The 24726-nt window shown below is 27.7% G+C and overlaps 1 protein-coding gene across 1 annotated transcript; it reads right to left on the minus strand.

Annotated features, from left to right (window-relative positions):
• Window positions 1-591: 591 nt before the first annotated feature.
• On the minus strand, window positions 592-13782 carry LOC129968810 (UDP-N-acetylglucosamine--dolichyl-phosphate N-acetylglucosaminephosphotransferase-like). The gene is made up of 8 exons (XM_056083075.1): window positions 13502-13782; window positions 10107-10227; window positions 8775-8988; window positions 5755-5901; window positions 5583-5667; window positions 3742-3930; window positions 2324-2567; window positions 592-748 (listed from the first exon to the last, which is right to left on the minus strand). The coding sequence occupies exons 1-8, from the start codon at window positions 13705-13707 to the stop codon at window positions 683-685; spliced, it is 1272 nt and encodes a 423-aa protein (XP_055939050.1). The 5' UTR covers window positions 13708-13782; the 3' UTR covers window positions 592-682.
• Window positions 13783-24726: the final 10944 nt, after the last annotated feature.

Below are 24726 nucleotides of genomic sequence, written 5' to 3' on the forward strand. Positions count from 1 at the left end.
ACATCAGTGATTGCTTGTATACTTTCCATTTGAATGTAATAATTTATCAACATTTTAAAATCAAATTTCAAAGCTGGAATACAATTCCCCATGTTTTGGTTATATGAGCAGATGAAGGAGAGAGAAGTTCAGTAGTCTATATTATTAAAATTCTGTTTCAAATTTTGAAGACAATTGGGGGGGGGGGGACATAAGATTATTATTTGCCAAAAATGAGTTTGGAATATTATAAACCATATTTTATTTATAGTTTGTTAAAACAGAGACAAAGGGATATTTGCAAATACCGGACTTTATTTGATAAAAGGGTTAAAACAATGTTGTAAGTAAATCATTGTTCCAAATTATATTTGTTTATAAGCCACTTCATTGATTCGCCCATGCATCATATAAATACATATTGTTAATTTTTTTAAAAACATAAAATAAAGTAAAATTTCAGATGAATACTTTTAACAATAAATGGCACATCAAAATGTTTAAATTTACATGCGCAACAATACAAAAAATTATCAGTTTTTAAAAAGTAAATCAGTAGGACTTAGTTTTTGATAAATTTTATTTACAAAATAATCATAAAATCTTCACAATAATGATTTTACATTAGAGTATTTGATATCAATACATAGATTTTCTGAGTATAAATATATTTTTATGTACATTATTCAAAAAGAATAAATTATCATGAATCATAAAACACTCTGGAGAGACCATATCTGATGCAAAATGCAACACAACTACAAAGGGCCTGGATTAAGGAAAAAAAAAAAGTATATCAGTATTGCAATTCGAAAACTAAATGGGAAAAATTTGCATCTATAAAAATACAATAATTTAATTGCTTTTTTATTAATATAATTCCCTCTATTCTATTCTTCTTATTAGTCACCTTTAGAGATCTGATGGTTCGCAGGGATATTGATCACATTTAATTTCAATTAAATTGTTCATAAATAATTTAAGGATTTCTCAAACTATCAGATATTAAAGTCATGTTTTGTTCATTTTAAACATGAACTTTTCTTTTTGAGAATAATCCCATAGCATCAAGCACTATTAAAATCATAAATGTATGGTTCATTTATTTTCTAAATTTCACATTATTGTAATTTCACTTTTTCATTTGTAAATTATACAGATATTAAATAGAATCTTTCAACAATGGAGGAAAATCATGTGGTTAAATATTTGATAAAACAATGAAAATGCTTTGAATTTCAGGGCAGCAATATAATGTATTGTTAAAAATTTGCACAGATATTAAATTGGTATCCTTAAAATTCTTTTTTTTTTTTTTTTTTTGCAAATTATCAAGAAAAACTGCTAACACAAAGCTTAAGGTTTAGTTTTCACAAATAAGAAAAAAAAGCTTTATAATGCACATTTTGACCTCCAAGGTATATATGTACTATAATTGGTTACTGTTGAATCTGTAGAAAGCCAAAATACATACATTCATCTATCTGATAGATATTGATTGATTTATTAATTTTTCTCAACTGCCTTGATGTTTTAAACAGTTTAATCAATTTTTAGAAGTTATTTTTCAGTTTTAAAAGAAAAAAAAAAGTGATAAATAATCAAAATCAGACATTACAGAGAAAAATGTGAATGTCTTATCAAGCAACAAGAATTCAATATACTAATTCATTTATTTTTTTCTTAAATGAAGTATCTGTATCTAAACAGTAAAAGAAAAAAAAAATCTAAATATCTATAAAAACAAAACAAAAGAATAGTTTTAATATCTGAAACATTGCAACTAGCCAATTATTAATCTTCAATTATCGGCAAAGTTTTACCAGTTAATAGTATTGGTAAACTGCATTCATTTTGATAAAAAATTTTTTATGTTACTTACACAGTAAAAATTATTTCATGTTAAATAATTTTATTCCAGCATTAATACACCTAATTTTTTTAAAGATTTTTTACAATTGCATAAATCCTTATAATTAAATAAAAACAATGTCTTTCCAACAACTATTAATGGAAGAAAATATACCTCAGATATGCATGTTTCAAAATAATATATTTTTATAATATAATTAATGGATATTTAGTATTTCTTTTGATAGCACTAATTATTAACATTTTTTTTCTTAAAATGTTAGTAATTAGTGCTTTCTTTGTTTGTAAAAAATGATTTTAAAATATATTGGATTGCAGAAAAGGAGGGTGGAGGGAACAAGAAAAAACATAGAAGACACTTTCAGGGATTTTTCTTAATGGTTGAGACAAAGACAACAATAAATTTTAATATAAAAATGTTAGTTACATTGGAACAATATGCAAATGTCTAAAGTTAATCATGAACACTTACCTGCATAGTCAATAAATAAATAGTAAGTGTTCTCTCATGAGTTGGACCCAAAACCTTCAACATGAAATTAATAAGTGTGAAATTTGTGCATTCAGAATACACTTCACCATCTCTAACATCTTCTTTAATATGAACAAGTCGAAATGTTCTTGCAACAAATAATGATAAACGACCAAGAGGAGATAAAGAAGCTTCCCTAAATATCACAGTGCTAGGCTCCAAGACATTTTGTGCCCTATTAAACCTGAAAAAGGAAAATTTTTACTTATAATTTTGTTAAATTAATAATTAAATACTGCTATATATATATATATATATATAGCAGTAAATATAGCATATAAATATATATATATATAGCAATATATATATATATATATATATATATATATATATATATATATATTAGTTTTTTTAAAGGCATCATACAATTACATGAAACAGTAGTACCTGCTGATATTTGTGCAAATAATAATTAAATGAAATAATGTGCAAATATTTTAGAAGGCCTCCAAAACATAAATGTATTTAAAATAAGCTTTATTTGAATTTTTAATCTAAAGCAATAATAAATTTATAAATCTGATGTATCATAATGTTATAAAATTATTGTAATTAATTTTTTTCAGTAACATAATTGTTTTAAGTTATCTCTCATGTAGGACTATATATCATGAATAATATGAAAAAAAAAATTAAATTTTTACATTAAATCTACTATTTTAAAATACCCCCCAAACTTGAATGTTCTTTAAATGCAAAGAAGTTTTCAAACAAAGGCTCAATAGGCCTCTAAGTTTAAATAGGCATATATACTGAAAGAATATTTTAAACTTTTGCAGATATTTCTCACTTAAATTTTTTTATAAATAAAACAAATTTGTTTTACTACATGCTAGTTAATTGACAAGAGAAAAACAATTTTTTCATCTATTACAATAGAAATCATTAAGTGGTAGTATAATGTATGTAATGTTTAAATTTTTTTTCAAATACCATAAAAGCTTTAAATGTCAAAAATTTGGGGCTACTATATGTTAATCTTTTAAATTTAAGAAAAATAAATGAAAGCTGCAGCCACATGCATTCTATGATTTCTTATGTGAATCTTAAAATGCAAAAAGATTTCACATGCTCCTAACTGTAGAGGAAGTTTAATTTGGGGAAGATAAAATTTGAAATACCATAACTTCTTTACGGTTCTGAAGCAGAAATTCATTATAGCATTATAGAAAAGAGGGAGATTTTAAATATTGAATAATAATATATTAATAATTTCTGCAACATTAAATCCATTTTCATTTTTACATTATATGCCTTACAAATTATTTAACTAAATCTGTCATAAAAAAATAGCAGAAATATACTTGTAGATTTAAATTTTGAAAATGAGAGAGAATTTTTTTACAAAAGAAACTTACCTTGGAAGTCGATGCCGTGGACAAGGTATGAAATGAAAAAGTTGTGGACAAGAAAACAGAAAATTTATAACTTGTGGCAAGAAAAATAACAACATTGTTTTGCTGAAATGGCCTAAAATACCAACCACAGCAAATGTCATTCCAGCAAAATAACAGAAAGTGTCTCCAACAAAAACAGCTGCTGGATACCTAAAAAAAATAAGCAAATATAATTAAATGTGCTTTCCTTCAGAAACCAACTTATTATTTCTTTGATATATTTAAGAAATTAAACTCTGCCGTACTTTTGAAATAAAATAATTTTTTTATACAATAAAAAGATTATGATTTACTATTTTCTATTTTAATACAAGGATAATAATATTGATGAATAGTCTTTTGTCTTCAAATTACTTTCTAATTTTGATTTCATGTTTTAACATCTCTTGTGATTTAAGAATAATAATTTTTTTTTAATATTCTGATCAATGAATATCAAAAATAGGTTTCATAATTCAGAGCACTATCCATTATAATTTGACTGTTAGCTTTAATAATTTTCCATATATTGAAAACATGTTCACAGGTTGAGTTATTCTTACATGAGTTAAAGTAAGTCACAAGTACTCAAGTTATTCTTAAAGGAAATGATTAAGAGAGCTTTGGATTATTTTATGATAATATAAATGCATTATACTTAAATTAATCAAATATTGAGCATATATATATGAACCTCAAATGGTCAAATGCACTTTCTATTTTTCAGATTCATATTAATTTATAGATTATTTTAAAACATTCACAGATTAAAGAAATATTAAAATAAGATTCAGTTGAGTGGCAAAAAGTCTGACTTATCCATTTTTTGCAAACTACTAAATGTTAATGGATCAAAATGATCATTGGAAAGTTAAAATGAGTGAGTTGAAGAAAGAGAAAATTGACATTGGTACATATTCATTTTTAAGATCTAAAATTTTCATAAGAAAAACAATTATAAATTCATGGTCATAAATAGGTAATAATTTCTAATAATTACATCCAGTTGTGCAACTAGCACAATCATAAAAAAATACTTCAGTAAAACTACATAGATATGATTAATGTGTCTAGATTCAATAAATATTTACAATTTTGTTTTCAATATCAGTAAAATCAAGTGTAGAGTTAACAGAAGATGATTTAAGAAAAACAGCACAGATAAAAATAAGGATTTAGATATAAGAATCTTTCAATGTTTGATTTTTAATAAAACTCAAGAGAATACTAATATCTACTGTTTAGAAAAATCATCATTATCATAAAAAAATTTAAGCAATAAAAACTCACAAATTTAATAAAAGTTTTTACTTTCTTTTTTCATGCTAAGCCCATTAAAACTGATTTTCAGCCCTAAGAATAAAATTAATAATTTTTAAATTGCAACAATATTTGAATTCTTTTTCTAATAGTTGTACAATCATTCTTCATTTTTTTTCCTGAATCAAATTTATAGTTATCTTATTTTTAATAACAGTAATTTCTAACTGAAATTAATGACACTTTAAAGTCTGGCTTATAGGTGGTACATACCAAATGAAATATGTTTAGTAGTTTGGGATTATGTATCGACTTCTTAAATAAAGCAAAAAAAAAGGGGGGGCAGAATGCATTTGATTCAGCAAAATGCATCCTGTAAATTTGATCTTTTGAATTCAAGGAAGCTTTTAAATAGAACACTAGCTGATAATAGGTTAAATAAGCAGCCAATTAAATATAAAGAATCAGGTAAATAAAACACTTTAAACTTTTTTCAAAATTAAATTTTATATCTATTATAAAAATATTTAAAATGCAGTAAAAATTAGTAATTATTATCATACCAATTGTAATAAAGTAAAGCAACAGTTGTGGAAAGAAATGGAGGCATAAAGTATAATGAGAAAAGATGAGCATTCCAACATTCTCCTAAAAATAAATTAACAATAGTTTAGATTAAAGTCTCACAATAAAGTGCCATATTATAATAAAATTTAAATAAAAAAATCATAGTACCAAAAAGCTCAATAATGTTGAAAATCACAATTGATGCACCAATTACAGCGGCTTGTCCAACTTCCAAACCATTTATGCCAGAATAAATGTTGATTGCATTAGTGCAAAAAACAGCCAACATGCCCATATACACATAATACAATGGACCTAGAAGAGAATTACAAAAAATGTTTCAAAATATTGCATATAAAAAATAGTATTTAAAGATAACTCTTATGTTAACTTATAAATAATAATAATTGTTTTTTAAAATTTAAAATATTGATAGCAAGTAAGAAAATAAATTACAATAGCTAATATGAGAGAATGTTTGATTAAATATATGTTTCATTTTGAAGTTATGCTAATGCTTTGATGATGAACTTTGTAATTTTGAACATAATAATATGATTAGGGCAACAATTCGTTTTTGCACCATACTAATGGGAAGCTGGTTGATTTTAGGCAGGTTTAATGCATATCAAGTCCACACATAATGCAGACCTTTAATGATATAATGTCTCAGATTTTTGACCCTCCAGTATTGAAGTCGAGATTTTACTAATAACCTATTATGGTTCTCTATCTGAGCCAACAACAACCAAGATAAAAAATAGAATTTGATAAATATTTGTATTCATGACAAGAAAAAAAATATCAAAGGACATGATTTCAATCAAATTTTTTTTAATGAGTTTAAATTAAATTTCCAGCACAAAAAGATAAATAAGAAGAGCATATGTTTATGCTTTTCTTCAGCAATATAAAAAAATGAATAAAAGCCTCAAGTACAAAATAATGATTAATGATGAAATTAATAATAATCATTGAGAGGAAAAGGTGAACACATAGGCTCAGAAACTCTGCTCAATAAAGTACAGTATACGTTTTTCTAAAACAAATGCAGAGCTCTTGCCTAATCTTGATAGAATTTGGCACATGTCTATCTGTCTACACTATCAACTTTTTAAAGTCCAAAAGTTAATTAAAATATCAGGTGATAAAAATTAAGAAATTTTTTAGCATGAGTGGCTCATAGTGATGAAATTTTCTATCCAAAACAAAATACTTTCTCCCAATCTTTTCTTCCTCCCTGTTTGGTACATTATGTCACATTCATCATAGCTTAGACAAAGAATCATGATAATAGACAAAAATTGGATCATTTCTTTAAAATTATGAAGAATAAAAATTGTTAAACAACTTCCATCTTGTTTCTTCAAATAATGCTTTATATATATATTCAAAAACTGAAGTTAATACAGAGTGATTTATTCAATTCATCTGCAATAATGATCTGAAAAATTTAGATTCGACAGATAAGATTTAGAACCATTTTCTACTTGGTCATACTTATTCCATTAATTTTCAACAGATGAAAAGAGCAGTTCCAAATTTTCATGTTTTATAGTTAAACTGTTATTTTAATCCATATGTATTATCTTTATACTGATATTAATTTACAAGAAACATTTGCTAAGAAAACTATAACTCATTTTAGTAGAGAAAAGATTTATCTTACTATTTATGTGGATAGGAAAGAAGGGGATAAAGATAAAAAAAAAAAAAATACCAATACAGAAGTATTTTTATAAATCCATAATTTAATAGTAGTCTGACATTTTTCAAAGGATAAGGGGGGGGAGAGGAAGACAAGTGAAAGTCGAAATGAATCCTTGTATGTGCATATTGAGATAACTCGGTAGAAAAAAAAGAAAAAAAAAAATAACAATTCAGATTCTACTAGCATTTTTTTTTTTTTTTTTGAGACCAGTCAATTTTTAGAGAAATTATCGCATGAAAAATATTTTAATGATATGATTTATTTGTAATTAGATCTTAATGGTTTCACCAGTGAATATGTTTTTAAATTTCAAAGCTTGATGAACGTCAACTTATACTACAAAAAACTTGCATTTATCCATCATTACTCAAAAAATTTCATTTTTTTAAAACTGGAAATGGGAAAAACTAATCCAGTAACTTATTTTTTAAATCAAAATTTGCTCATAAAATATAAAAGGTTAATTAATAAAATCATTCAGAAATGGACTTAATGTAATATGAAAGTACTTCTTAATTTTTTGCAACATCTTAAAGGAATACCTATTTGCAGATGGAAAACAGAATTAGAAAATACGAAAGTAACTACTATTTTCTTTAAAGAACAATAATATTTTTTTACATTCAATTACATTACAGAAAAGATCAGAAATGTTTAGAATTAAAGCAAATAAATAAATTTTTTTTATTATTGCGTGTTTTTGAAGTTAATCCTTATCTGTATTTACTATAAAACTGAAAGCAAATTAAAATTTGTATTAAAACCATGCTATAAGGAGAAAACAGCTCAATATGTGTGTGGGGGGGATGTGAGCCAAATCCTTACATCTTATTTATGCAATAATGGATAAAAATAAAATTTCAGAAAATTGGTATAAAATATTCACAGTGATAATAGAAATGATTTCAGTTTCATTATAACACTGAAAAATACTATTGTAAAATGCATAATCATTAATTAGAATTAAAGAAAAAATTGAAAGGCAACTGAATTGATATCATTAAAAATATAATTTTGTGAATTTTCAGACAGTGCAAAAATAAAAAATATATTAAAACACAAATAAATATTTGTGCTTTAATATCTTTGGAAGGCTAAATGTCACGGAAAAATATCAAAATTTAGACTCATTTATAATTAATTAAAATTTTTAAAAATGCATCTAAAGAGCACATTCCTAAACTTTAAAAATATTTACATAGAATACCACACTTCCAAGTCCTATGGTCTAACCTACAAAACATTAATATGTGTTATTAATAGAGATACATAGCATGATTTTCAGCATATTCTTTTGCAATAAATAAATTGCATTATTAAAATGCAGTTTAAATGAACCTTCATTAATCTGGCCCATTGTTAATATAGCAGATCCATGGTTTAATAGCTGAAGGAATATTGAAAAATTACTACATATCATACATAGCACAATTAAATTTATATCCTTTTTAAAAGAAAGTGAAAAGGAAGATCTTACCTAACCATACATCATTGCCTAGAAAGTATCTGAATGGCTTAGGTATTATAACAGTGGTTCCATTATATGTAACATAATACACCATAAGAAGTGGCAAAGAAGCCATTGTTGGAAGTAATAGTTTGTGACGCCATTTCAAATCTAAAACATCATCAGCAAACCCCAAGAACAACATGCAGCAGATGGATAACAATGCAGCAACTAATTCAACAAACTGAAAAACAAAAATTCTTTTTAATATGCTGTGCTAGATGTTTTAATAAATCATATTAAACATAAAAGCAAAAATTAGATTATCAAAATTGGCAATATATGATTAAATGGCATTAGTTTAACCCTTTCCACATAACATATGTATCTCCCACATAAAACATTAAAAGTGAGAAAACACAGTTTACATTAAAAATTAAGCATTTGATATGCATCAACCATAAACATGAATTGAATAACTGAATGTCTTTATTTGTAATTAAATTAATTCTACAAATTTAATGAATAGAGATTTCAATAAGTTAAAAAAAACATTCATAATGCACATGAATAAATAACAAGAATGTAATAAACATAATGAGTAAAATTTGTAAATATTCTTTGCAATAAAATTGCAAATTTGCTTCACATTTCGGGTTAAATATATCAACATAAAGAATGCTTGTTTATTAGTGTGAAAAAGAAGTATAGTGTGGCTCTGCTACGTTAGTAGTTGATCTTCAACCTCTAACAGATGAGTGCATTTGAGGGGAGAGAAAGTACAAATGGAAAACAAATTATTGAGGAGTAATAAGGTTGTAATAAATACAAATTTTTTGAACTCAACAAATTTTTTGTCCTACCTCTTATTGTTGCTATACCCCCATCATATTTGTTTGATGAATCTGATGTTATGAAGAAATGTTTGACAAATTGTAATATACACACTTCTTCTTTTATCAAAATATTCATACATTTTATGTGAACCCATCAACTCAGCACAATCAGGCTATAATAAGTTATGCAGATGAAAATTAACGAGTTGTCACTTTATTAAAATTGTAAATATAAATTAATATCATGGATCAAATTCATCAAATGGAAAAGAGATGTTCGAAATGGAATAATCCATTGTTATAATTATATCACATTCCTTTGTTACATAAACAAGTACTACTACATAAGAGCAATTGCAATTTCTAAAGCTTACACTAAAAATCATACAAGCATGGTAAGTTTTTCATTAATCTGAAATAGATATATTATTCAAGATGTATATTTATATAATGTTTAATGATATAATTGTTTATTTAGGAAAAAAATTATAAAAGAAACAGGAAATATATATATATATATAATGACCTGATGATGTGGGAAAGGTGCTCCAGAATTTGTTGTCCAATACTGAATAAAAGGAACTGGAATGAATAGGAACATTATAATCAAAAATACAGATCCACAAACAACTCCCATTGCTTCAGGTCTGTAAAAAATTATTTCAAATAAAAATCGCAGTTTAATACACAAAATAATCATGTGGTTAAAGAACAGATATTTTGTAAGAAAAATATAAAATTTAATTGCAGTCAACTAAAACTAATTTCTAAATATATAATTTTTTTTATTGTATATATAACAGAATAAAATACAAAAACAAAATTCAAAGAGAAACAAAAATGAATGCAAACTTTCTTTTATATAAAAGCAAAAATATATTTAAAAAAAAATTAAATTTTACAAAGATTTTGAAAATCTTATAAACAAAATTATGCTAAAAATACTTTACATTTAGCAGATAGATAATTTATCCTTCCTATTCCAACTAATAAATAAGAATTGAATTCTGAGTCAAAATACCAAATTTAATTTAAAAAAAAATTATTACAAATTATTACTTTGAATTATGATATAACTGTACTTATTTTTAGATAGGTAGAATCAGACAACATTTTGACCATTTTAAAAAATTGTTTCAATTGGAAGTTCTTTTAAATTCGGTGTCCATTTTCATAATTTACCAACAGGGTCAGTTTAATCCCTCTAAAGCCTTTAGCCAAAGCAAGAGTGACCCCTATTCCTCTCTCTAACTTCTACAATCAGAAATGTATTAATTGATTTTTAATTTCTGTATAAGCAGCTTTAATTAGCAAAATTTGACAAACTGAAATGATAAAACATTTAATTACAACTTCATTTTTAAAAGAATTAGCTTTAGTTCCTAACCTATAAAAAAATTCAGAATTTAAATGCCATTTTAAACAAAACAGTAAAAATAAATAAATGAAAATATCATTTTAACACAATTCAAATACTATTTAATAATAAGAACATGATTTTTTTAAATTTATAGCTACAAATCCATTAAAATTATAAAATATAAAACTAAGTTTGTAAAAGGCAATTTATTAGGAATGTTATTAAAACAATATTGCAAAATTAAAAACATATTTAAATATATATTGAACAAATGCATGAATCAAGTAAATTAAATGAAAGTACAAAATTATATCACTCTGAAAACACGCACACACACAAAAAAAATGTTGAGGTCTAGTGGTCTCTCTAGTGTTGCAAGACTCATAGGCAATTGTCTATTTATCAATACAGCATTGTTTACTGAAGAAAAGTGCCTTATTCATCTTGTTTTTGCTCTGCATAAAAAAACTTATTTAATAGCTCAAGGTATGAACATTTTTATTTTGAATTAATAATTTTGTATTTGTAAGTATCAAAAAATTAATTTCATTATACAAATTATATAGCAATTCTAACAATATCTTATTTATCTATCTTATATAATATATCAACAATATCTATCTTATATAAAATTTAATTATTTTATAAGTGTGTACTTAAAAAAAATACTGATATAGACAAAGCTGAAGTGTTGACTACTATTATGCTTAAATAAATAAAATTTTTCACATTATAACAATTTCTTACTAATCTAAATAATGTTTTTAAAACTTTAAAAACTAGTGTAATTTAAGATAATTTTAATCTACCATGCCTTGCAGTCTACTAAATAATACTGTGGGAATGATAAAACAATTTATCACTTATTAAAGTAACTCATTAATAATTATTAAAGTAGTTTATGAGTACTTTAATATGTAAATCCTACTTATTAAAGTAACTCATATAATAAAGAGTCTGAAAATTCTCATTAAAACCAAAATATTTTTTGTTTCAAAGCAAATATTTTTGATGATAATTTCATCATAATTATAAATTTTCAGCATTTAAGAATAATAATATATTGTTATATTTGATGATGACACGATGTATGCTATGCTCAATGTAATAGATTTAGGACATTAAAGATAGGTATGTATGAGAGTGAAAACATTTACATGAGTTAGATGGCCTCATAGAAATGAGTAAGCCACTATTTAAAAAATTCTGGGAATAAACATAGTGTAAAATTCTGACATAATTTTGAAAAGTTAAAACGTTCATGCATAGATACGAAATAAAACATCAGGATTTTTATTAATTTATTGAGAAAAAAGTCACTGAACTGAATCTGATATAATCTAATAGTTTCACATTTTAAAAATTTTACAATATATTCATTCCAATATAAAACTTGAGAAAAATAATAAATTTCTGAAAAAAAAATCTGAAAATTTTTAATTAAATGTAGTAAAAAAAAATCTAAAATTTCGGATAAAAGTCATTTTTGATCACAATTATTTAATTACTAATAGCATTTAGGTGAAAGCAGAGGGTTCGATGTCGATAGCAGTTTTTCAAGAAATATTTAGTTTCGAAGACCAGTTTTTAGTTGAACTATCATATTTTTTTAAAAATGCTATGATATTAATAGTTCTCATTATCTTTATAAAAATAAAAATGCTTGTTGATTTTCTTCAGTGATCTGATTCTCAGCTAATGTTAGTTTATATATATATATACACTGAGATGTTCTAATTAATAATAAAAAATTTACTGTTTGATTTCTAGTTTTTATTTATCGTTTAATGAATTTAAATTTATAATTTAAAATATTTTCAAACAATTTCACAATCAAATTTTAAAAAGAAAGCCTAAAAAATTCAGAGAAATTTTTTTTCCATAGTTTCAAGCATTTATTAGTGAGAGGAATTATTTTAAATTTTGTGAAAAGATAGAAATTTTAGTATGATTTTGAATTATATTAATTATTTTAGATCAATTAATAAATAATTTTTGCCAATAAGAATTTCTTCCAGGTTAACTTGCCATAAAAGAAGATATTAATGCATTAAAAAGAAAATATTTATTGTATTATTTTAATACTATCATATTTTAAAACTCTTCCCAATATAAATTTTCCTTTTTTTATAATTTATTTAAAACCCCCATCAAGTTAAAACTCCTTTTTTATACCACTTCTAGCCTTTGTGTTTGATACATCTGATTTAGAATATGATGATAAATCATGTTTAAATGCAACTACAACTATATAGCTTTTATCATAAGAAAATATATATGCTCTTAACTTAAATTAATATGCCGTATTACTAAATAAAGTCATAGTCAGAAAAACTCATGAATTGTTTGTTTCAAATGAGAACTGCAGCGACTTAAATATTAATTAACTAAAACTTATGAACACCAAAATTATAAAAATAAATCATTTTATAAAACTTCGTATAATTATAATTAAAAAAAACAATGAAGAGTGTATGAGTTGCATTATATTTGGGACAGTATATATCAAATAAACTTTATTAGTATCTCGAATACTTTTAATATACATCAAATAGACTCACATTTTAATACTATTCCTTTTCCCCATATCAATTCCGTAAAGATTAGCTTTCAAAAACATGTCTTTAAACCGGGGGATGACGCGGAAAGTTATCATACATCCTAATATGGACAACAAAACATTAACAATCAAAGTTAATTTGACATCCATTCTAAAGCTGTACTGTTTCAAGAAAACAGAAATATTCTGTTCTTTTGAAATGGACATCGATTATAGTTTTATGGTGCCAAATCACATTTTAACACGACTGTGTGTACAGATTTCAAAAGGGCCAAGTCCAAACGTAAACAATCGTAAAAGCGGTAATGCCATTCATTTTCAACTAAAATGTCAATAAATATAATTCTGTGGCTTTGTTTCCAGAACAAATCGAAACGCATGTCATGAACCACCGACAACTTTCAATAACCTGCTTCCCATTCGAAGTAAATGACAAAACTTTTTATTCCAAAAATATATAAAACAGAAGTATTTAAATCATTTTTACTTAAAATGAAATAATTTTATTGACGATAGCTAGCATAAAGGGAAAAGAAATAGTTGAAAGCAGCTCTATTGCAAAGAATGAGTACACTTTTAATAGATTAATATTCTCTTTCGAATAACTATTTTGGGATGAACCTTTTATTTTTAAGTCAGATGACGAGGATGACACCTGAATCGTCATCTCCTTATCCTCTCTTTCACATCAATGAAAGATACCAGCGAAGGATCTTTGATTCTGATAGATTTGGCATGCTGATCTTTTTGAGCTTATCACCAGGACCTCTTGTAAAAAAGTATTGCTCGTCCTTACTGATCGTCATTCTTACTGTTACGGACATTAAGTAATATATTTAAAATATGAAGTTGCATGAATCATTTTCTGTTTTCCACGTCAGTATGAATTGATTACCTTAGTATAATAATCCTATTTTTATTATGTTTATTAGAATCTGCGCAATAATTATCATCATACAATTGATTCTTCATAAAATTATCAAATAGGAGAAAGATTTAATTGAAAATATTCATACCAAAAGAAACCAAAGAAACATAAAAAACTAGCCTTATCAATATACCAAGTAAAAATCTTCTAGTATCACCAAATCATTGGCGTTGATATAATATAAATTCAATGATATAATTATTGCCATCAAGTCAGTATGTCTGTAAGTCTTCTTAGACGAAGCAATTTTACTCCCCTTTCTTACCCAACTTTCAAAGCCAGATATTTTCCATTGATTTTAATTTAATCTGTATTTTAGAAGCTTTTCAAAGACACCTCTTATGACCAATTGAACATTAGAAAACATTTGATTGCACGTCACCTTCATGCGATTGATTTTACTATTTCAAATATTAAAGAAAGCTTAAAATAATTTTGAGCAAGATGGTAAAAATTCTACAAGACTTTATTATTTTTTAACATAATCAAAAATTTTTAATGCAGTATTTGCCCTCTCCCTCCCCTAAAAAAAAGTAGTAGAATTCTAAAACTGATTTTTAGGAATTGAAAAATGTTTCAATTGGAGAAATTCATTTAAACTTCAAGATTGATTTATTTTTCATTTATTTATCTATTTGAAATTACAAAACCTAGTCCTCGCATGTATCTTATTCGAGAAAGACAGAATTCGTTATATTTTAAGATACAGATTTCATTATACTCATTATATAGCAATATTATAATTTTAAAAAAAATTAAAACCTTACTTTATAAGTATACTGATTTTTTGAACAATTATTTCCAAATTTTCAACTTATAATTCATTACTCTAAATATTCTGAAATTTTGATAAAATTTATTCTCAAATTGCTATCAGATGGTGTCACGTATTAAAATTTAATTAAATTAATCGATTAACTGATAATTAAGTTCTAGATATATTAAAATAGTACATTGCTACCGAAAACATATTAATATAAAAAAATTCAAAACACTTGCATATAAGGAAAGGAATGAAAAATCCATTAAAAATTTTATTTTTTCAAACATCAAATAAATTAAGCTAAATAAAAGTTTGCTCAAAATAGTTTTTGGAACATTATTTTGGAACTAATTTTTTTCTTTTAAGAAATTAACGTCCCTGAAAAATTATAAATTATTAAAAAGGGCAGAGATAGTGCATTGAAATGCAATTTTTTAAAAGAAAAAGACGAAAAACAGTAAATTCTGCTTCGATCTAATTGGTATGAATAAGTGCTTAAAAATTAATTAAATAAAAGAGTACAAAAGAAATTTTACGGATTCGGGAGCTCTAAAACATATAGATTAATTAGAAATTCAAGGTCAAGTTTTATTATTATTATTGGCAAATTTTTCTTTGTGTACTAACCTTGTCTTCGAATGCAAGAAAATAAAAGCAGTTTTATGTGCAAGGCTCGCTTTCTTGAAAGGAAAGTCTCATTACAATACTGCAGTTATCAACGGTTGTTAAATTAAGAACATCACGAAAGTAGGAACGTGATGAAGAGGATCACTTAACAGCCCCCCCCCCACTCCCTGCCTCTCTTCACAGAGTTTTCCCTTAGTCATCACTTTTATCATTTTTCGGCAAAATTTGAAGCAGCAATAAGACGTAATATTTTATTCTTTTTTTTTTCTTCTGCTGGCGTTTGGATTGATATGATTTCGAAGTAACTTATTTTTCGATAATGTATTTTGCGAATATTTACTTAAAGTATATAAAATAATTTATTAATCGAAAGAAAAATGTTGTTTGATTAAGCGAAATTGATGAAACTACGCAATTTCATGTAAATGCAATATTCGTATGCTTCGAAGTCGATTATTTACTAAGAGAATTAAAAAAAGGTCGCTGTTGAAATGTACATGACAAGTCGATATTAACATATATCAATGCGATTATTTGGCAAACGGTAATAATGCAAAGGGGGGAAAAATGTGAATAAATAAATTGCATGAAAATTCATAATCGTAATTAGAAAATATATGCAGTCTAAAAAAATACAGATGAGAAAGTTCTTTAAAAATATTACACATAACTTTGAATAAAGCAATTCAAATTTTTTTATCTACTGATTTTTATAATTTTTCGAATTATCTACGTATATTAAGCATGATACATTAAAATAAGAAATGCCCGGCGAATTTTCAGTTAACTTTATTGCGAAAATAACGGAAATAACTAAGCTTCTTAGAATTCAGCCGAGTTATAGTTACAATGAAGATGTTCATTTAGAACTAATTGAGAAATTTTGGGAAGAACACATTTTTTAAAAACCAGTTTAAGAAGGGAAATCAACGGGTAAAGGATTACTAATTACTTGAAGTCGCCAAGAAGAGAAAAGTTTATTTAATATCAGGCTGTATTGATTTACCGATTTAAAAAGCTACCGATTTTAAATCGATTTAAAATTGCTAGTCTACTGGTATATTCATTTATCGATTTAAAATTGCCATTGATAAATTAATGTATCGATTTAAAATTGCTATCGATATCATCTTTCAGTTAAAAATTATGCAGGTATTTTACAATATCATGAAATATCACCGAAATTAAAAACCAAAATAAAGCTGTGAAAGAAGTGAAACAATAATAATGATGTTAATCGTTTATTTTTCATGATAATGCCAACATTTAGGGAAATGCAAACAATAGAAATCGAAATAAAAAAAAATTGAAAATGAAGACGTTAAAAACAGAGAGATACACAGTGGTATTAGAAAGATTGCGGCAAATGAAATTATTAAAATTTAAAATATATAAAAACATTCTTCGCTGCTCTTGATTTTCAATTTGGTTCACTGAAAAATCTGAGAATAAGTAAAATTATTCCCACGGATCTGTGTTTCTACTTCAGATCAGGGTAGAGCATAATTGAAATCACGAGGAAAACAATTAATTAGAAATCAATGAAGAAAAGGTATGTTGAAGGTATGTATCATTCTATTTTTTTTAATTAGAGTGAAATATTTGATTAATTACTTTCGTCTAATTGGAAAAAGATTGTAGATTTAGAATGTTGCATGCAGTAAGTCTAGTTTTAATTTCTAAATTTTTTGAGAAAATCCTGAAATTACAGATTAATTAGAGTTGAAATACAAATTTTTTTAAGACGATAATTGTTTATTTTCTTTATCTGGTACTTATATTTGTTTCTTATACGGGTTAGATCGGTAATTAATTTTATAATCACAGCACAGCTCAATTAAACTATAATTTGGAAACAAAATATTTACACCAAACATTTTGAATTAAATTTTTTTACTATTATATTGGCTTTCTTATTGCACAAGGGCAGTAGTTTTCCTAATTTTTATTAATTTTCTTCTATAAAAATTACTTTTGATAGTTATCTTATTAATAAGACAATAGTGGAAGTTCGCATGTTAATCCATGAAATTTATCTTTAACTAGATGATATTAAGGGAAGATGATCAAAATAGCGATAGAATAATTAGAATACTTATTATTATTCGATTAAATTTATTATAGATTCAGAATGTTTACAGACGGTCATCCATCCGAAAGATTTAGTTTAGAAATTGAAAGATATTTACATCTTAAATGTTAAAACTGTATACCAAAATTTATTCAAAGTTGTTGCGGTTTTGACATTGCATTTGCGTGTAAGTGAAAAAACCGACCATCGGATGGGCAACCCTTTGATAAATTTCGTTTAAAATTTAGTAGCAACCTACTCTGTAGATGCTATGATTGCACCTCAAATTTAATTTAACTAAATCCATTTATGAGTTATTGCTTTTACATGGATGCGAAAGGGCAAAATGACAGTCTGTCAACTCATTAATGGATTTTGAAAATTTGATAAAGAATCTACATTTTTGATGCTACATCTGTGTACCAAATTTTATCTGTCTAGCTCTTTTTATTCATACTTGTACTCGAAAAGAAAGGCGTGGATTTCGTTCAAAATTTGCTTAAAATCTACAAATTTGATCTTAAGTTCATATACCAAATTTCATCATCCCAAAAAGTTTTTAAATTATCCTGTAATAGTTAGAGTATCTTCTCAAATTAAATCTTTTCTCCATGATCTACAATTTTTATATCTTTATTCTCATATATGAAGTATGCAAAGAGAAAAAATTGTAATCCTTAAAAAATTCGAGATTTTGATTTGTAAGACCCCTAGTCTGTATAATACATTTCTGAAAATTGTCTGTTAACGGGATAAATCAAAAATTCTTTGAGCTATATGGATGGAATTTGGTGTGCGGTCTTAACATTAAATTTAGACTGCTAAAAAAATTTGAACGAAATCTATTGAAAGGAAGTCGGTTTCTCCGGCTGCCCCAGTATAAATGAACATGGTAACTACAAAATGTAAAGAGATAAACATAAAAATTTTGCTCGCAGGTAAATTTGTATCAAATTCAGAACCAAATCTGTCGACCTTCTGTGAGTCTGTTTTTTTGCATGCAAATAAACGTGATATAAGAAAAAAACAACGCAATTACTTAAATACATTAAATTTGGTTTGTGATCTTGTGACCACAATTGTTTAGATAAAATGTTGGTTTCAGTTGGTTGGATAATAGGTGCCCAAAATACATATTCGATTCTCTGATACTTGTGCATTAAGATAGTGCCTATTTAAAAAAAATTCAAAAATCCAATTTTTAAAAATTATTAATAATGTTAGAGCAGTTTTCTTCATAAAATCATTTGAATTTTTTTCTATGATTATTTTTTGGGACTTATACTGATTTTTATAAATTTAGTATTAGTTTCTAAATATGTTCTGCAGCTCCTGAAGTAGAAAATAAGCAATTTATTCATTCAGAAATATTTTATAGTTGTTTTAATTCTTCACGATGTAAAAAATTGAAAATTTTGTGTTATTTATCAATCGAACTCCAACATTTAAAGAATGGATAGAAATACAACTTATTTTTTAGCTTAGGAATTAGATAAATATATTTCTTACGCTATCTGCAAAATTTCAGATAATAATTTGATAAATTTCAGAATTAAATATTTTTTGCTTTATTCCTCTTTTTAGTCAAAAAAGTCAATTTTTTTCAATTTTTAAAAAACTCTTACCATTTAACTGGTATATTTTGGTTTCATAAATATTTAATCAATCTTTTTATGCAAAAATTCAAAAAAAAAATAATTAAAGTTTTTTTTAAAAAAAATTAATAACGAATATAGTTACATATCTGAACCGTATACCAGCAATCAATTGCATAATAATAATAATAATAACTTTAAAGAATGCACGTTAGATTAAATACAAACAATAGATTAACACCAAAGTTCGACCTTTTATAATTAATGCTCACCAGTAACACATACTTACAATTCAAATACATATTTTCTTTATTAGACAGCGAATCACAAACTCGCATGTATGACACTATGAAAATAAAAAAGGGTAAGCACACGTGGTGTTCACAAGCTTGCTCAAGGCTTACAATTTTATCTGGAGGAGAAGGAAATGTTATCTTTAAAAGGGAACATATTCCCGAGGGTCTAAATATGTTGTTACTTGGAAATTGCACAGGTCAATAAAAGCGGATGCCATACAAAAAAGAATTGAGTATTTTTATATCAGAAGAAGAATTTAATTTAAGCTCTTTTGAGAATAATTCTTATAACTAGATTACTTATTGCAATGGCTAATATCACACGACTTTGGGAACACATGGCAGCAGTTGACGACACATTGTAAATAGATCGTAGTAATTTCGCAGGATTTTTAGATTAGTTATAAGAGTTTTGGAAGCAAAATTAAGTAGTTGTGTTTTTCCAGTGAGAATGCTTGAATAATCTTTCAAAATGATGCGGTAGCTGTATCCGTACTCCAAATCGGAAATAAGTGGAACTTGTGTTTTTTTTCACAGAAATATCCAGAAAATCCTCCTGAAATAGTTACTGTTTATACCATAAACATATTGTTACAAACTTGTAATTTTGGCTCCCAGCACGAATAGTGTAATCGTGGGAAAAACCGTTGTACGATCTGTTCTGTGCGTGCTGAGCGGATGCCGTATTAGTGACCTCAGAGCTTGGCAACCATTTGGCGACTTGGTGATGAATTTGGCGACTTTGGAGAGAAAATGCACAATACTGGAAAGTTCAAGAATTTTCACGATCCATCCAGTAGGAACCGAGATACACCCAGATACGCCCTGATTAGTCTGAAAGATTCTAGCGCCGCCTCCCGAAACTATAAAAGACAGGCACTCTCAAGCTGCAGTGAAGTCGTGTGTTGAGTAGTCGGAGTCACCGACAAGTAACAAATCTTGGAGAGGATAGCGAAGCAACGGCGGATTGCCAGCGTTGTGTGGGGCGAGTATTGAAGTGCTGTGTGCCAAATCCTGTCGTCTTCTGTGTTCGTCTCTGCTATACATATTTGTCGTCTGTGTGCTGTCCTGTCTTCGTGTAAATAAACGTGTCTATGTTTTTCTACTGCCGCCTGCTGATTGAGCGTTCTCCACACCATATCACTACCACTATCCAAACGAACCCGGAAATCCGTAACAATATGGCATACATGCAATACCGCAATCATAACCTATAATATCAAACTTGTGTGGCTAATTTGAAAATGGTTGCATGGATATCATTGATGATGATCGTTCAAAACGACTTGCGAATTCCATAAGTGCAGAAAATGTTGCCGTTGTGGAGCAAAATATTCGGAAACGTTGGCACATAAAACTTTAAGAACGCTCGCATATGCTGGACATTTCATATGAAAATGTGCATTCCATTATTTATAAACAGTTGCAATAAAAAAAAATCTATGTGTAAGATAAGTGCTTCGACTTCCGACTGTCACATTTAAGGAACAACGTCAGTGATCGTATTTCAATCTTCTGCAACGGTTCAATGCTGTTTAACGAATCAAACTCCTACGCCACATAATCATTTGGGGTGAACCATGATTTTACCACTTCTCCTCGACTACGAAGTGAATGGCTATACAAGACCTTTCCCACAAGAAAAAGCATAATTTCCAACCGGAAAAGTCATGGCTACTGTTATATTTTACACACTGATTCATGGCTAAAGAAACACCAAAAGCGGCCTTTCATATTATAAAACGTTACAGAATTTAAGAATGGTCTTTGAAGACCGTTGATGTAGCAAATTAAGTAATGACATCATACTGCTGCAAAATATTCGCAAACACTACACAAAACACAAGCTTTGTTAAAGAAATTTAATTGAGAAATTCGCCTACCCACTATACAGTCCGGACATTTAAAGTCGTGCGATTTTCATTTGTTTGGACAAATTGAAAACGATTTCTCCGGCCAACATTTTCGAACCAGTCGTGGAGTTAAATTGCACGATACCCTGCATTGAATTGGATGGAAAACGTTGAAGGACTATTCCATTTTTTAAAGTAGGAAATTTTAATGCATGGTACGATAAATGATGCAATTCATTTGAAGAATACATCGGACAATCACATATGCTGTTAAAAAATATTTATATATTTATCTTTTTTTTGGTATCCTCTTTACTCTAGTACGACTTACTTTTCGATCCATCTAGATTTTAACGAACATGGAATATGGTATAAGGAGTGTGAGTTCGTTAATGGATCATCAAGCTAAAAAAAGATTGAAATCTTGGGGTATTGGAATTTTTAGTTTCCCATAAGTTCTTTATGATTGAAAAGAAAAAAAATCAAATCTGACGAATTAGTGTCTTATTAAAATGAGAAAATGGTGATATTAAAAGTTTTTCGATAACTGCAATTTCTTTGAAATTAGGTGCTGAACGAAGTACTGATAAAATATTGAAATCGTCAAAAAAATTCAAACTCGAGATTTTGACGAATCTCTCCTTTAAAAGCCTTCCTGAGTTCGAAAAACACATTAAAAAATGTCCTCTCTGTCTGTCTATCTGTGACAAACTTAATTCAAAAATACTTTGGTAAAATGGATGAAATTTGGTATACAGTCTTTATACCAACTGTGCAGATTTCTATCAAATTTTGAGCAAAACCCTCTTAAAGAAAGTCTTTCCGTCCAACTGTTCGAATATCTGTAGTTATCTTTACGATAACTACAAAACGAAGAGAGCAAGAATGATAAAATTCGAGTCATCTATAGCGTACACACTTACAAAGTTCGATAAAATTCAACAGCGGTTGCTGTCTGTCGGTTTGTGCTTTCAGAAACAGATAGACGCGATAAATCAAAAACGCAATAACTTAAATATATTAAATTTGATATGAGATTTTATAACTACAAATGTCGTTTTGTGTCTCATTTTTGTTTCAATCTATCGAGAACAATGCTTTTAAAACCCAAATCCGATTTTAACCGCATGTCAGAGATTAATCGCTAAAAAAATTCGGCAAGGATCTCACGACACATTAAATAAAAATATTAAATTCACGACAAAGGTTAATATTTTGTGAATATTGTATTTGGAACGAACCTGGCAGCCTTGAATCATAGCCAGACGATGAGAGCGACATCTGAGCCAGAATCTCCCTTTCGAATTTACTCATTAACCTAGTGATATCTTTCCTTGTAAAATAATCTACAACAATGACCAATCTCGTACTGACAATTTCAAAAAAAGTTTCATTTAAATAAACTAAATCTTCCCGACGCCTGTTTCGGAATGTTTTGCCGATAACCGAATCGAAACAATTCTTCTAAAAATATTTCCGAATAAAATTATTTTTTTCTCCAAAGAATATGACACAAATTCTGGACTATTTATGAGGAGATGATTAGTACCTTCGAGTATGAAATTTTGTAATTTGGGGAAGCAAAATGAGACAAAAATCATCAAGTGCGAACGTGTTAGACCGTTCACGCTAGGAGAAATTTCTCTGACTGAAGAAAAATAATGGACCCCCCCCCCCACTTCTTGAAAACAGAAGTATTATTTCCGTCGAAAAATTTAATAATAATAACGCCACGGTATACAGAAACACGTATAAAGAAAATAGTCTTACACGAGTTACAAAAGGAAACACCAAACGAGGCTCGTTTTCCTTCGGTCTAGTCTGAAGAACTTTCTCTCCTTTCGATTAGACACTTTCTTCCCTCCTCCCAAATATTTTCCTCTCACTCTCTCTCTTTTTTTTTATTATTAGGTTGTAAGGGGCGGACACTCGAGACGCAGGTAAAAAGACGCAAAAGGCGAAGAAAAATTCATAAAGTGGCGTCCGAGGCGAAGCAAAATGATGACGTACGACGCCTTAAAACCCATTGTTCCATTACGGCCGCCACGTGCCCGCTACCGGACCCCATCATTCTTCATGACCCCCGTGGCAACTTTATTGCAAAACGCTGTTCGTCCACTGATAGGCACGTACCCGTCCCCCCGCGCATTTATCCTCCTTTGGAAAGTCCGGCCATCGATCTTGCGTAACTTCTCTTTTTGCCAGCTTTTTCCCGGGCAAAAATTTATTCCTTTTGCCTCCTTCGCGCCTCTTCGGTTTTGCATCTCTTTTTATGGGTGTCGATAAGAGCCAGAAAATCTGCCTATTACGACGATGTTATTCTTTTTATACTCCCGGCTCCGGCGTGAAAATGGCAATTATTTGCCAGCTTTTCCGGTCACTCCTCGGTCCGGGGAAAAGAAAATACCCTGGAAATGGGACTTCTGCCCGCGCTATCGGTGGGGCCCGATCCCCCCAGAAACAAATTCCGTCTTCGGGAATCGGGTCCTCCCTCTATCTATCTGGTTCCGAGTTGTTTCTGACTTATGGACTTAGATTTAATCCTGCTCGATAGAAGTTCTCTCGGCCTTTCGACTGAGGTGCCTTTCGAACGGAATAGAAAAGGAGCTTTGCAGATTCCAAAGGGCTGTGCAGAGAAAATAGAGGCACCTTTCGTGAACCGAGACGGTACTCGGAAGATGAATCTCTGGAGTTTCACAAACTTACATCAATGGAAATATAAAATTTGTTTGATCGATGGACCATTTCTTTAGATAGCCTAAATAAATGAAACTACTTTATTTGGATATTTAACTCATACATCGCAAGATAAACAGGTTAACATCTAAATGCTCGAATTTTCTATGCTCTCTTATAAAGTATTTTCTATTTAGGAATTGCTTTATTTAACTCAGTTAAGAGCTTCTAAAATAGTAAAGTAATTTTCTTTAGAGGTGTCTTTTTGCTTACTGCACAAGTTAATGAGAATGGTTCATTAACTTTTCCAATGATATCATTTGGTGCTCACATTATTTCATACAGCCGTGGTGGCCTGGTGAAAGAACCATGACCTTGGATAGTTGAAGTGAGGGGTTTCCGAAACAACCGAGATAT

The sequence above is a fragment of the Argiope bruennichi genome, chromosome 5, assembly GCF_947563725.1.
Source record: "Argiope bruennichi chromosome 5, qqArgBrue1.1, whole genome shotgun sequence".
Taxonomy (NCBI): Eukaryota; Metazoa; Arthropoda; class Arachnida; order Araneae; family Araneidae; genus Argiope; species Argiope bruennichi.

Bases quoted from the DNA above. Each gene is read 5' to 3' on its own strand.
- LOC129968810 (XM_056083075.1), bottom strand. From the start codon at position 13,707: ATGTCCATTTCAAAAGAACAGAATATTTCTGTTTTCTTGAAACAGTAC. The intron at 10,228-13,501 runs GTGAGTCTATTT...AATTTTTTACAG, and splicing joins AAAAGGAATAGTATTAAAAT to ACCTGAAGCAATGGGAGTTG. The intron at 8,989-10,106 runs GTCATTATATAT...TTTGTTTTTCAG, and splicing joins CACCTTTCCCACATCATCAG to TTTGTTGAATTAGTTGCTGC.